General features: G+C 35.6%; 1 protein-coding gene across 1 annotated transcript; it reads left to right on the top strand.

Moving 5' to 3' along the window:
• Positions 1-5,705: 5,705 nt before the first annotated feature.
• On the top strand, positions 5,706-11,655 carry LOC129684356 (intermembrane lipid transfer protein VPS13B-like; the record flags this gene model as incomplete). Its single annotated transcript, XM_055617486.1, is given in 4 exon segments — positions 5,706-5,879; positions 6,389-6,503; positions 8,000-8,066; positions 11,247-11,655. Coding segments are annotated over 4 exon segments (658 nt in total), but the record flags the coding sequence as incomplete, so codon positions are not given.
• Between the last annotated feature and the right edge of the window lie 3,507 nt (positions 11,656-15,162).

Genomic DNA, 15,162 nt, shown 5'->3' with positions numbered 1-15,162 from the left:
GTTTTATTGCTAATTAATGTTCAGGGTTTTTTTTGTTTTTTTTTTTTTAAACCACGTGAGTATTTTAAGACATGGGCATTTGTTAGAGGAGTTTGTTGTGTTCCAAGTCAACTATGAGTGTGTGAAAACATAATACAAGCTGTGCTGGGAAGCTTAGCCCATTTTCATTAAACAGGGAACAAAAACTTGGTGGGTCAACAGATATTCCTAACACCATAACTGTCTCACGGTGATTGTACCACTGTGCAGGCTGAGGCAGAAGGAGAGTTTCAGGCCAGTCTGGGTGGCACTGTGATTTCTAGTCAGCTTCAGCTACACAGGGCAACCCTGTCTCAAAAACCTGAAAATATAGCAAAAGAAAAATCTAAAATGCCAAGTAAGTGCCTAAAACTCCAGTTTTTTTTGCAACAGAAATTATTATGTTGACCTCCCAAAATGTAGAAGCTAATTTTACTCAAAATTTAAGGACACATATTCATTGATCCAGAAATGAAATTGGGTTATCGCTTTAAAGAGCTTCTTAAAGCTCACTGCTACTTGATGGACATCAACTAGTTAAGGATGCAATGGGCTATCAGAGCAGAGCAGCTGTCAGGTTTCCAGTGACTTAGTCAGGTGCCTTCAGCTTAAGCAGAAGTCACTCTCACTTGTTCAACTAGGCCTTTGGATGACACAGTTAGCTTGAGCTTTTTCACTACACAAAAAAAAAGGTTTAAGGCTAGTAATTATTTTAAATATTTTCCTAAAATAAGACTTATTGTATTCATTAGATGATTTATATTTAAAATCAGTGAGAAGCTTTTACTCAAACTGTCCAAATTGTGGTATTTAATTTATCTTCTTCCCCTTCAAAGAACATGGAATAAACTGTGTCAAATTGCATCAGACAAGTAAAGGTTGTTGTTTAGCCTTTGTCAGCTATCAAATGTTTTCTATTTAATGCTTTCCCTATTTAAAATAATCATATTATAAACCTATCTTTAGTATTTCATTTATCTGTAGAATTTTTTAAAAAAATTTAGATGGTTTTGTACAATAATAATACTTTTTCATTTATGTTTATTCTTTAATTGAGATCTACTTTGAAATTCAATTTTGAGCTTATAAGTGTCTAATTCAAATCTTGATTCAAAGACAGTCATTGATCTTTTTATTTACAATTTTAAGTATGTTATCTTATTTACTTGTGTAGGTCCAAACTTTGATGCTTTAAATATAGAATTTACTAGAACTGAATCTAATGTTGATAAGTACATTGTAACAATTGTTTGTATTAAGTAAAAGTATTTGTAGTATCCCATATGACTGAAACTGAAACTTTGCAGAGTGATATTTTCATGCTGAACTGTTGGCATGAGTACTGTATTTTCTGCAGATACAGCTTCAGCTTCCTGTGTTTGCTTTTGTGTTGTGGTAAACTGGGAAGTGCAAGTGAGATTTAAGTGAGATCTGTGTTTAAAAGCTGACTGTGAGAGGCCCAGCAGGCTACTTGTTACTGCTGACTTCAGTACAAACAACAGTGCAAGTGTTGGGAGGTTGTGTGATTGAACAAGAATGCTTTCTTATCTTATTTTGATAAGAAAGAGTAGCAGTGTGGCCAACTGTGATCTTCCCTGAGCTCCAAAGCAAGCCCAGAATAAAGGGCTGAAATATTCGTTCTTTCAGATGAACCAAGATAAATTTACCTAGAAAAATAAACTCAGTATTTTAGTTAATTTGCCATGAATTTTTTATTTTACAATTGGACTAAGGAAGTGTAGGAAAATAGTTAAACATTACAATTGTGGGTCTAGTTTTCATTATAGATTTGCTTAATAAAGATAGAAATTAATGCAGAAACATGTTTAACAATATTACAGCAAATGTTATAAATCCAAAAAAAAATTTGAAACTTCATGACAGAGTAGCATAAAAGTTTTTCTCAGGAGTTCTTACTAAGATGGAAGCCACAGTTCTCAGTATTCTTATCAAAATACTTAGTTTTGTTAAAAAAAAAAAATGGATTAAATGCTATTTTCTCTGCACCATTTTTTTCATGGACTGTGAAGTTTGTTGGAGGATTTGATTAGAAATGTTTTTGTTCTAAAAACTGTTTAAAAAGGCATAATAGCCAAATTGGGGCTTTACTTTGGTTTATTTTTTACTGATTTAACTTTGTAAAAAGCATCTGCTCGACTATCAATGCAGATGCTGAGACTTATGGGCAACCTTTGGGCAGAGTGCAGGGAATCTTAGGAAAGAAGTGGGAAACAGTAAGATCTGGAGAGGACAGGAACTCCACAAGGAGAGCAACAGACTCAAAAAATCTGAGCACAGGGGTCTTTCCTGAGACTGATACTCCAACCAAGGACCATGCATGGAGATAACCTAATACCCTTGCACAGATGTAGCCCATGGCAGTTCAGTATCCAAGTGGGTTCCATTGTAATAGGAACAGGGACTATCTCTGACATGAGTTGATTGGCCTGCTCTTTAATTAGCCCCCCTGAGGGGGAAGCAGCATTACCAGGCCACAGAAGAAGGCAATGCAGCCACTCCTGATGAGACCTAACTGACTAGGATCAGAAGGAAGGAAAAGAAGACTTTCCCTACCAGTGGACTTGCAGAGGGGTGTGCATGCAGATGATGGAGGAAGGAAGGGACTGGGATGGGAGGAGGGAGGGAATCACGGGGGGAGGGGGAAGCAAAGTGAATAAAGTGTAATTAATAAAGAATTTAAAAAAAAAAGAAAACCAGTATGAGGTAAGAAGGGCATAAAATAAATCCTCAAGAAAATATCAGGATGCTATATTCTTAAATGTGAAGCTAAACATGAAAACAAAATAACAGACATCACCTTTATTTTTCTAAACTATGTCAATAAAAAACAAGATTCCTTAACCAATTGCTCAAAAAAAAAAAAAAAAAAAAAAAGCATCGGCTCGGGAAATAGTTTATGCTTTTTATTAGATCTTATATTAGACAGATAACTCCCCCCAAAATTTTTTTTCTGTAGCTTAAGTTCTATAATTGCAACTATGATAGATTTAGGGTCTCCTTATTTTATAGAAATATGAAAAAACCACACAGCTTTTGGTTATATTTGAGACAATGAGCTGACTACTAATTTCTGTCAGTAAATCCAGGACACTAGTTCCTTTGCTTGGTCACACCCCCCTTGTGAGCTCTTATAGCAACAGTTGTCACTCTGCAGTAGTCTTTCACATTTGCTCTTGGCTCCTTCTGCGTTTTCACTGAAGGCTCTTTTAAGCAAAAGAGGAGAGGACAAGGTAAATGCTTCTGTAGCAACTTCTAATCATCTGGTCAGGCTTAGGAGTATGCAAGATAGAGGGTGACTGATTTCTGGCTCCTTGTGTAGGCAGCTTTACTCAGAACTTTCTCTCAGGTGATTAGTGGCTTCTGCTCTGGCTATCTACCAATAGAAACTAACACACTGGGCACTACGGCATGCCTTCTCAACATTCTAAGAGACATTTTGCTCTTGCATAATTACATAGCCTAGGAAATTAAGCATTTTATTTGAGACATTTAAATCAGCAGGGAACCATGAGAAATTAAGGATGTGTGGAAGGACTGGTATCCCACAAGACACCCCAAGACCAATTTCTCAGCACAAAAGAAATTGATTTGCCCCAGAGGGATAAATGCCCAGAATAAGAGACAAAGGCAAGACTATGGAGAAGGGGAAGAGAATAAGGGAGAAAAGGGGCAACAGAAAAGGGTAAGAGATATTTGTTCCAGAGGGGCAGAGGACTGCCTCTGGGTAGAGAGGAGACAGATGTGTCCCACAGGCAAATGGCAGTTTATAAAGGTAAAAGAGAAAATTTTGATTGGGCATGTTAACTAGGACAGCCAAAAGGGGGCTTCTCCTTGCTGAACTTAAATGTTTTGATAGTTGGACCTTGGTTGTCAGACTCAAGAGGAGGAAGTGGCCAAATAAGAGAATAGAGACCTTGCTAACTAGCTTTAAAAGTTTTTGGCAAGATAGAGGAAAGTCGGTAAAAGGCAATGTCTGTCTGCAATGTCTGCCAGGCTTGGGCCTCTTTACTGTATGCAAATGAATATATATGTCACATTGGAGATATGATAGAATGAGAAAATCAAGAGGAAATGTGGTGGCACTGTTTTTAAACTCTTCTTTATTTGGGGTTCCTTAGTACCTCTAGCTCCCTTCCAAGCCCTGGACCCTAGGTAGGAGAGAAAGAAGGTTAGGAGGGCAGGGAACATAGACCTCTTAAGACGTAGTTCCAGCTGGTTAGGGTCATTGGGTTCTTTGAGGAAAATATCAACCTTAGTCATCAGGATATCTAGTAGTTCTGCAAACGAGAAGCAGCAGCCGTCCTCCTCCTCCATCTGTTGTCTTCTTTAAGCCCCTCACTGGGTTCTTGTATTTATGCCCTAAGAGTCCTCAGAATTCCACTGTCTGCAGCTGGCAAAGATCACGTGCCACCGCATGGGCCTGTTATCACCTCTGAATAAACTAAGGCAGTCCCATATCCCACACTTAACGATTAAAACAAAAACCTGTTTACATAACATAACTCAGTTTTTAAAGAAACCAAAATTTCCAATACAGGAACGAGCACGTGCAGGTTCTTTAGGATTGGTGTAGCTTGTTGTTAATAATTAACCTCCACTTATAAGTCTTTACTATGTAGAAATACTTCCTCTACATTCATGCTCTTATTTATTCTAGATTCTAAGCATTAGGTATCATAAAAACTAATTTACAAAGGAGGTAATGGGCTCTGGAAGGTAGAATTGTTATATAAAATCACATGAGTGGTATATAAAGTGTTTATCATACTGCCTTCTAGACTCAACCTAATTAAGTAGATATAGATATTATGCATGTGTACAAAAGGATCCTCTCAAGTAAACATGCTTTATTTGATCTGTTTCTGTCCAGATTTTATATGTACAGCTCTGTCTCTAACAGCATGTTTTCCTGCATCTGAGACTGGAACTATGCAACTCCAGTTTAACTTCAAACAAAAGGATTTATTTTGCTTTAGGTTACTAAAAGCTTTTGAAAACAACAACAAAATACCCCAAGCAAACAAACACCAAAGTTTTCACAGCAAGTTTGCAAGCACAGAATTTAGGATCTTACTCATACCCAATTTCACTTATACCCTAGAAATTGAATAAGTTCATACTTTATTCCTCTAGATTTGTCATACAAATGTTTCCCAAGAGAAACATTTTCTTGATTGTTAAACTATGCATTTCACTTTGTTACATTTAAAAATTTTTCATTCATACTCTGTGTCAAAGACACATTTCTCCTGTAAATGCCTTAAGCCTTGTGGCCCACAGCTTCTCTGTAGCAGCCAATAATCTCCATCAAAAAGCGGAAACAGTAAATACTGATTTTGACTGTGTATTATATAAAATGTATTCCTAGACAGCTGGCTGTAGTCCTTGGCTATTTGTAGATCCTTGCTCTGGGAAGGAGGCAACCATTGGCATGATCCCCATATACTTTTAGAAAAAGCTGGAATGCCATACATCTACACTATGTAATATAAGTTTATAATGCTTAGCTTTGTGTGTTAGCAGTAGCATTTTATATGATCAGAATGTAAATATGGAAAAGTTAAAATAATTATTTCAAATTATAAATTTTATTTTACTTATTTTGGGTTGAATATCAACATTTGATGGTTTTTGTTTTGTTTGTTTGTTTGTTTTTTCCTCACCACAGGGAGATTCTATTCAAGCTGGTGATGATTCACCATTCTCAGATTCTGTTACCCTGGAGCAAACTACTAGTAACATTGGTGGGTCCAGTGGCCGTGTTAGTCTGTGGATGCAGTGGGTACTCCCCAAAGTTTCTGTAAAGCTCTTTGCTCCAGACCTTGAGAACAAAGACACAGGTATACTTTTCTTCTTTACTGCAGAGATAAAATTTTTTACTGCTTTTAGAAGAAATATTAAGTATAATTTTCTTCAGTGTTATCATTTGTAACTTAACTCTTACTCAAGTGTTTTGAACATTGAATCTCATCACTATATAAAATTTAAGTGTACATGTTTTCTTTGATTTCATAAAATCTAATTTTGCTTGTTGATAATTAAAATTCATCCCAGTAGCTATGAATGACTTACTGTCTGAGCATAGCAGTGTCAATATTTAGAGATCCTTGTCTGGTAACAGATTCTTCTATTGAAATAACTCTGTTTTTTCTTAACTCGAGATAGATATATGCCTTCTCTTAACATTAAGGCCCCTTTGACACTAATGTTGCTTATAAGTGTAGAGGTTTGTGTACTCTTAATGCTCTTCAGATGGTCAGGATATGTTAGCCATTGTGGCATACAAGACTGGTAATTTTGATGTTGATTATGAGGGACTCTTGATAATGATGCGTGTTTTCTTTTGCAGAGGTTTGCATGGTCAGTGAACTAGAAGATCTCAGTGCATCCATAGATGTACAGGATGTGTACACCAAAGTGAAATGTAAGATAGAGAGCTTCAATATTGACCACTATCAAAGCAGGTACATAATGAGTAGCAAAGAAAGAAAGCTGTGATTTCTTAGAGCAAGTCACCATAAGGATGTTTTTGTTTTACAATTATTATTACTCTCAAAGGGAATGCTTAACAGTTGAAGTTGTTGTCTTAGTATTATTTATTTCGTATTCAATAAAATTTTATAACGTGGCATATAGCTCTTCATAAATAACCACAGTACTGCTCTTAAAAATAGCCCACAAGTGTATGCCATGTGTTATAGATTTGCTAAAGTGCCTAGGACACAATTGACGTGTCTGGTTGTTGCTTAGTAGTGTACACTGAGGTGGAACATCTGCTTATGCCCTTAACACTTAGGAGATTTCTTTTTTACTGTAGATCATAAAAGTATCATTGATAGACCTAAAACCACTTTATTTCCTGTGTAGTCTCTCTGTGTAAAAAGTAAGATTTATGAAAATATTGTTTATAATATATATTCTTAATGTCTTAATAATTTTGCCATTAATGTTTCCTAAATCTATGTCTTCCTTGTATGGCTTTATAATATAGTTGAGTGTTTTATTATTAATTTAAATATAACACAAATACTTTAAAATCTAACAATGCTATTAAAATATTTTAAATAGTATTATATTTTTAGTTTTGCAGTAATTTCTCTTAGAAATAGTCTTAAAACATTTTATTAATAGATTCATAATATTCATTAGTTCAGTAGTTTTTAATATGTAGGTGTAGATGACTAGTGTATGTTTGTACATATATTGCTCTATTATTCCCTAAAATATTTCTGCAAACATATTTGTAGTTCTGTTTCTATATTTTTCTATTCTCAAATGTCATACTGCTATATCAATAAGTACACATCTATAATAAATAGCTGAAATTGTCATTGTAAAATTTAAAATATTTCAGTTGCTTTATATAACAACTGTTATGTTATATAACAAATATAACAAAGTAGTAGAACTTGTTATATTATCTTAATAATCAGGTGGAAATTACTTTCATGTACTAACAATGAATTGTTAATTAGCATTTGATGTTTTTTAAATTTCTTTCCAGTGCAGTATATTTAAAACGAAGTGATTTTTTTGTGTAATATATCAGTACAAACACTGAAGTAATTTCTGATATGAATATTATATACTATAGTTTATCCTTAGCTTCACTCTTATATTTATGTAAATTTTAAATTTTACCTAACTTATCATCATAATGATATGCTTATTAATATGTTTTATAACCTTTATGGACCCTCTCATCTATGGAAGAGGCAAAAATTGATAAAAAGAAAATGAGTTATTCTGTCAGTAGGAGAAATGCTCCCGTACAGAGCCAGTGGCTTGCTGCTCTGGCGTAAGTGGTTGCAGGCTGCATTGGTCCATCTGTGCTGTAGTATATACCGTGTAAAGTGCTTTACTTTACAACCGTTAACGAAAGTATTGTGTGATCATTTTTTTTTTTTTTTTTTTTGCGAAAATCTGAAGAGAACAGATAAGGTGAGCTTATGTTTTCCAGGCCAGGGGAAGGTTGGCAGTCAGGACATTTTGAAGGAGTATTTCTGCAGTGCAAAGAAAAACCTGTGGTGAGACTCATTTATTAATTTTGATTTTTGACAATATTTTTTATATTGTTTGTTTTACTTTGCAATAGAAATAATGATATTAAGAATTAAAACTCAGAATACATTCTTTTAGATTTCTTCCTCTAAAATTATGTTAAAAGGCAAAGTTGCTTATTCTTTTAATCTGCTCATGTTTTGTAACCATATTCCTTTGTAGCAATTAAATAAATGTATCAAAAGGCAATGGTACAATTGTATCACATTTATTACTATACTTTATCATTTATGAATTGCTGTGCTGACTTTTTGGAAGATTTTCCTTTGGCAAATAAGTTCATGATGGTTAGCCATTACTAGAAACTTGAAGTAATAATTGTTTACAGAGAACAATTGTTTTCTTATATTTTTTAAATTTGCCTCCACTAGCAATGATTTTGCAGAAGAAAGTACATACAGAGGTCATATTGAGGAATGGCTCTTATCTGAACCTGTGTATACTTGAGCAGAACTAAAAATCTTTCCAGCTCCCCCGTTTCTCCTCCTCCCCGCTCCCTCTTTCTGTCTCCGACCCCCACATACATGTGTGTGTGCTTACTGCCTTTTTTTTTTTTTAATGTCTTTTCACCTTCCTGGCACCTATCATCTCAGGTCTTGAGGAAGAGTTTTGCTCTTGGGGACACTGTGGATGTCTTCCTTTCCTGCGCTCAAAGGCTGAAGAGTGTACCTTGTTGGTCTGACCCTCAGTTATCAGGGCACTCTCAAGAATTGTTCCGCCTTCCCTCCTTCTGTAAAAATTCACTTTAAAGACATATGTCAGAATTCCTATGACAAGTACCCAGTGAAGGCACTGAACTGTCTGAACACTCAACTCTTGATTTTCATTTTCGTCAATCAAATTTACTTTATAAGTGAATTATAATGTATTTTTGTATCACAAATTGGCTGTTATCTGTACATGTTAATGCTAGCCTTAGTTTGTGAATAAGAATTCATATTGCCATCAATATAAGAAAAATCCAGTTAAGTTATTAAGTAAAATGGCTTTCTAGTTGTGTTGAAAGGTTAGGAGCTGACCTTTCAATGACAGCATTTGTCATTCCTGGTTTACTTCTCAGACTGCTTTTTGTTTCGTTCTGCTTTGTTCTGTTATGCAGTTGTCATCATCTTACAGCTAGTTGGAAGTATTTTATTTACTACTGTCTTGAATCAAGTCAAGTTTGTACTTCTTTTGTTTTCCTGGGTACAGAACGAAGTTAGGCTGCATCCTAGTAACTTTCAGATGTATCAAATGTATATTTTTGAATAGTACAACATATGTAAATATGTTATTAGACTCATTCTTTTAAGTGACATTCTTAAAGTTAATAAAGTTCATGAAAATTTAAAAACTAGATGATGTTTAGTCTACTAAGTCACTACAAACATTAGTGTTTTATCAGTGTGTGTAAAATACTTCCTACTTCTTATGTAAAGCAAAAAAAAAAGGCAAAGATGTTATCTTTATAAAGTGTTTCCTATGGTTTTTCCTTTTACATGGAAAGCTGGCTAATTTATTTGCATGATAGCAATGCTTCTTTTCACTTGATTTTTAACTTTTTCTAAGAGTTTCTTTAGTACTAGAAACATGAGTCTGAGGTGTGGGGTTTGTGTCAGTAAAAGCTGCTCGGATTTCTTGTTGTTCATCTTCATTCTCATTAGTACATAAGAGGAGGCATTCTTAGGCAGCAGGTGACTGTCACTGAGCTCCAAGAAACATTCTTAATCAGTTCAAATGTCTTCAGACAACCCCACAAATTTTACTGTGAATCGTTTAAATTTTTTGACATTTTTTTCTTTCTACATTTAAAAACATGAATTGCCCTAGAGTAGGGCTGGGGCTCCGAGAGGGACTGCAAGCTGCGTGAGGGCCTTGAGCTGCTCAGTGTCGCCCACCAGTTACTTCTAAGAACGTTTCCTAATTATTTGTCATCTCCAGTTATTTATTTAACATTTTTCTCATTTAAATTTTAAATAAAATGCTGATTTTTACCATATGAAAATATAAAAGAAAATATTTTACCTCAGTTTTGGCTGAGTATATTTATTCTCCTTAGTTAACACTGGTATGGCAGCTTAAGAAAGTGAAACCCTTTCCCTTATGTACTTACCCTTCAAGAGTGTTTATACATTCAACATGTTTCACAGATTTTTTAGCATTCATATATTGAAATACCTTTTATATTCTTCCCAGGGTTGAAGTAAAAGCTTACTGTGAACTGGATTACTTAGATTAGTGTAGTGTTCTCCTCAGAATACAGCTTGGAGATCTAGAAATGGAGCATTGCCCTTTCTGTCTGTTTTGCCTGTTGTCCAGCAGCATAGGGATCAAAGTGCAGTGCTTTTCTAGCTTTACTGTGTGTCTGTTTGTTTCCAGTATTGAAAGAAAATACAAGGGAGGCATACAGTCAATACAGAGAAGTTTGGAAGGGTTAAAATGCATTGAAGGCAGACTACTAGGGGAAAATACTATTTCAGCACAAAATGAATACTTTCTATGTTTTTTCCAGTGGTCAAATAATGTACTTTAAAAATGCATACAAAGTTTTTTCACCTTGCCTCAAATCTAGCAGGCAATTGAGCTTAGAAGTAGAGCACTTACATAGCATGTGTAAGATGCTGAGTTCAATGTCCCCCTCTCCCTGCCTCGCATGGTTGTGCACATAAATACACTCACACCCTAGGTGTGATGGGATCACGCCTAGAGACCATTGCTTATTGCTTCTCACTTTGTCCTATTCATCTACTGTGCTCCTTTCCTTTTCTTCTTCTCTAGTTCAGTTTTTCTATAAACATCCATCCATCTACCCTAATATCTAAAAGGAGGAGGAGGACAAGGGGGAAAAAAATCTTCTCAGCTATTAGAAAGAGGTGTTGGGAATAATCCAGTTAATTTTATGTTAAGTAATGTGTAAGATACGATTTTATGTACCAGTAATTGATTAAGGGAAAAAGTTTCCTCAGGAAATTCTTAATTTTCTGGTCAGTAGTCTGATAACTGTGGAAGCTTTTAACCTCTCCATAAAATTAACCATCCCCTTGTTTATTAAGAAGTGTAAGATGACCAACACAAAAAGGTCAAAATACTAATTTTTTTCTCTCTCTCATGATCATATTTTCCTTTTTAAAAAATAATGTGTATTCTGCTTTCCTTTTCTGGAACAGACAACTACAAAACTTCTAGATGGTACTTATCAGCAGCATGGATTTCTTTCTCTGACATACACAAAAGCTGTAACAAAAAATGTCCGCCACAAGTTAACCTCAAGAAATGAGCGAAGAAGTTTTCATAAGCTATCTGAAGGTTTAATGGATGGCTCACCTCATTTTCTTCATGAAATTCTTCTTTCTGCACAAGCATTTGATATTGTACTTTGCTTTCCTTTACTTAATGCTATTGCAAGCATATTTCAAACTAAACTCCCAAAGACCCAAAGAGAGAAAAGAAAATCTTCTGGTCAACCCATGAGGACCCATACCTTGACTTCACGCAATTTACCTTTGATTTATATCAATACAAGTGTGATCAGAATCTTTGTTCCCCAAACAGAAGAAACACAGTTAACTGCTGAAGGTATGTTTTTCTGTTTTTTTTTTTTCCCCCATGTGTGTGGAACTTGGAGATGGGTGGGTAGGGGGGTTGGATTAAATAATTATATCTGTGAGACATGGGCAGAAGACGTATTAATATTTGGACAGAAGTCTTATTTACATTTTTGCTTTTTTTTTTTTATAGGATTTACTAACTATCTATAACCCTATTAATTTAGCAGAATGAGAAATCTGAGGAAAAAATAGCTTATTTTTCCTCTGCAGCATTTGCTTTCTGTCTGGAATTCTAATTCTGTATTCAGTTAGTATCCCAAGATATCTAAATTTTTGTTAAAGAACAAAATAATGTTCATAATGATGAAATTTATGAAAGTTCTGTCATAAATACCCAACAACTGAGGGTAGAAAAAAAACTTGTCAACAGACCAACATGGCTTCTCCAGGCTTCCTAGCGCCTCCTGGAAATCCAGCCTTGGCTTGTATTAAATTAATAATCCTGCTTTCCTCACAAGTAATTTCAACATTTTGTTTCCTCTGTTGTGTTAAAAATGGGGTGGGGTGATTTAGGCATTTTTACTGACATTATAGCTTAGTTGTTAATGGTATGAGTTTTGAGAGTATACATACTGAATTAAAAATCCCATTTTTCTACTTACAGTTTGAAATCTTGTTTATATTCAACCAAATTCTTCTGAGTAAGATGGTACTAGTACTTTGTTTGATTGCAGGTTGTAGTGATAGCATATGGCTTCCTGAGACTCTTTTTTTTTTTTTTAGTGCTAGATGCTTTCAAATAATAACAGTAGTCGACAACACATACAGTTGCAGTTCCATAATAAATTGTAATTTAATAGAACCATATGCCCTTCCTGTTAATGCAGAACCCTGCACGCCTTACATCTTACTTACTAGTACAAGTATATCTGGCCAAATTTGATACTTGTAGTTCAGAGCTGCAGAATAGGCTGGATTGTGATTTTTCTCTCTCTATTCCTGTGGCGACAGTTCTCTTAAACTGAGAGTTAGTAAATAACAGAAATTTATCTGTTACACTCTGGGTGTTTTCTAGCTGGTTCTCTGCATTGTCAGGGCTGTTTCTGCTTGTAGGGTAGCACCACATTGCCGGAACCTCACAAAACAAAAACCAAAAAACAAGAAAGGACAAACTCATTGACCAAAAATGGAATGGAATGCTTGTGACTGAATTACTTTCTAGAGTAATTCTTAACCCACTTCTTAACCCCATCTTCTTGATTTTAACTCCAACATAAGCACTTTTGGAGGAACTCGATTTCAACCCACAGTAACTACCCTACTAATCACTGTAGTATTGTGAACTCAAGAGAAAAGAAAAAAAGGGATTATTTGAAATACAGGTCATAGCCTATGCTACATAGAAATACAAGCAATCTACATTTAGAATGCACAGGAATTAAAAAGAACAGCTGACTCTTCTTAGCAAGTGATGTGTGACCACTTTTAACCAGAGAAAGAAAAGCTGCATAGTCCTTGCAGATACAATGACCTTTATGCATTTGCCTGGTTACTGTCTTTAGTTAGATGACTAGCTAATGAATATTAGATAAATAATTTACAGTAAGTTTACAGAAGTAAAAAGAAGAAGCTACATTTTTTACAGAAGATAATTCCATAAGGGCTGAATTTGCAAGTTAGGTTACGGTTTTCTCATGAGCATGATAGAGATGACTGACATGAAAGACCACTTAGATTAGCAAACCATCCTTTTCACCATTTTTTTTTTTTACTTAACATGTATTTATGAAGAGAGGGGAGCATGCCACATGGGCATGTGGATGTCAGAGGACAATCTGGCAGTGTCAGCTCTCCTCCTAGGTACAAAGAATCAAATTCAGAGCATCAGATTTGGCAGCAAGAACTCTTATCCATTGAGCTAGTGCTCTTATTTAATTTAAAATAAGTTATGTTAATAAGTTTTTTTACATCACAAAGATTCTTTGCAGATTATGTTTTATGTTCTCTATTCTGCAACTATCTAATCTCAATTGAATCTAAATTGGTAAAACCAAATTTCATTCAAGCACAAGGCAAAAGGTGATAATGGAGATGAGAACTTGAGATGCAGAAGGAAATAAACACAGGTAGTGTGCTTGAAGGAGATAGTGAACAGCAAAAATAAGGAGTGAGTGAGGTCAAGCATCCTCCTGTGGGCCTTCTCAGCTTCTTTGGGTTGGTGGATTGTGGCATTGTATTGTTAACTTGCTAAGTTTAAAACTGTATCAAGACTATAAACACTGTCCGCAAGTTAATTCTCCTGAATGAATTAGTGTAAGATGGTACTTTAAAGACATATCATTCTGAGTGAAGTATCCCAAAAGGAGAAAGACAAACTTGGTATATACTCGCTTATATAGACCTACAAGATATGATAAACATAATGAAATCTACACACCTAAAGAAGATAATCAAGTAAGTGGACATGGGTGAAGATGATCAATCCTCATTTAGAAAGACAAATGGGATGTGCGTTGAACGTATGACAGGAGTCTACCGCAAAAGGCATCTGAAAGACTCTAACTAGCAGTGTTTCAAAGCAGACACTAAGACTCATAACCAAACCATGGCAGAGTGCAGGGAATCATATGAAAGAAGGGGAGTTAGTATGATATGGAAAGGATAGGAGCTCTACAAGTACCAAATATATCCAGGCACAGGGCCTTTTCTGAGACTGACACTCAACCAAGGACCATCTATGGATATAACCTAGAACTTCTGCTCGGATGTGGTCCGTGGTAGCTCAGTAACCAAGTAGTTTTCCAAAGTAAGGGGAACAAGGACTATTCTAACAGGATCTCAAGGGCAGGCTCTTTGACCTCCCCCCCCCCCCCAGGGGAGGAGCAGTCCTGTTAGGCCACAGAGGAGGACTTTGCAGCCAGCCTTGAAGATACCTGATAAAACAGGGTCAAATGAAAGGGGAGGAGGTCCTCCCCTATCAGTGGACTTGGAAAGGGGCAGGGAGGGAGTTGGGGAGGGGGAGGGAATGAGGGAGCGGGATACAGCTGGGATACAGAGTTAACAAATTGTAACTAAAAAGAAAAAAATAAAATAATAACAATAACAATAATAATAATAATAATAATAATAAAAGACATACATCCAAGCCATGCTTGTGGGTTGTGCCTGTAATCCCAGAAATCCTGAGCAGGGGCAATAGGATTGCTTCAAGTTCAAGGCCACACTCATCTGCAAAGTAAGTTTTCAACCAGCAAAGGCTCCAAAATTAGGCTCTGTTGTATGTGCACATGCATGCATGCGTGCATGCATGTTTGTTTATGTATGTACGCATGTGTTATATGTCTGTTAGTGATTTTACTGCTAAGTATTAATGACTTGACGTTGGTAAGTGGTCTCAATGAGTATGATATAATGAATGCAGAAACTCTTTCATGAAAGAACACAGAGTAATCTGCATTTGGAGTTCTCTGTGTACATCAGAGCAGTCTGAAATGACTTACAAACTAGATTTCCCTCACATTCGCACATACTGAAC

The sequence above is a fragment of the Psammomys obesus genome, unplaced genomic scaffold (assembly GCF_907164565.1).
Source record: "Psammomys obesus unplaced genomic scaffold, mPsaObe1.curated_primary_1811, whole genome shotgun sequence".
NCBI lineage: Eukaryota > Metazoa > Chordata > Mammalia > Rodentia > Muridae > Psammomys > Psammomys obesus.
Note: the sequence above shows the minus strand (reverse complement) of the source record. Positions and strands in the feature narration are given on the sequence as shown.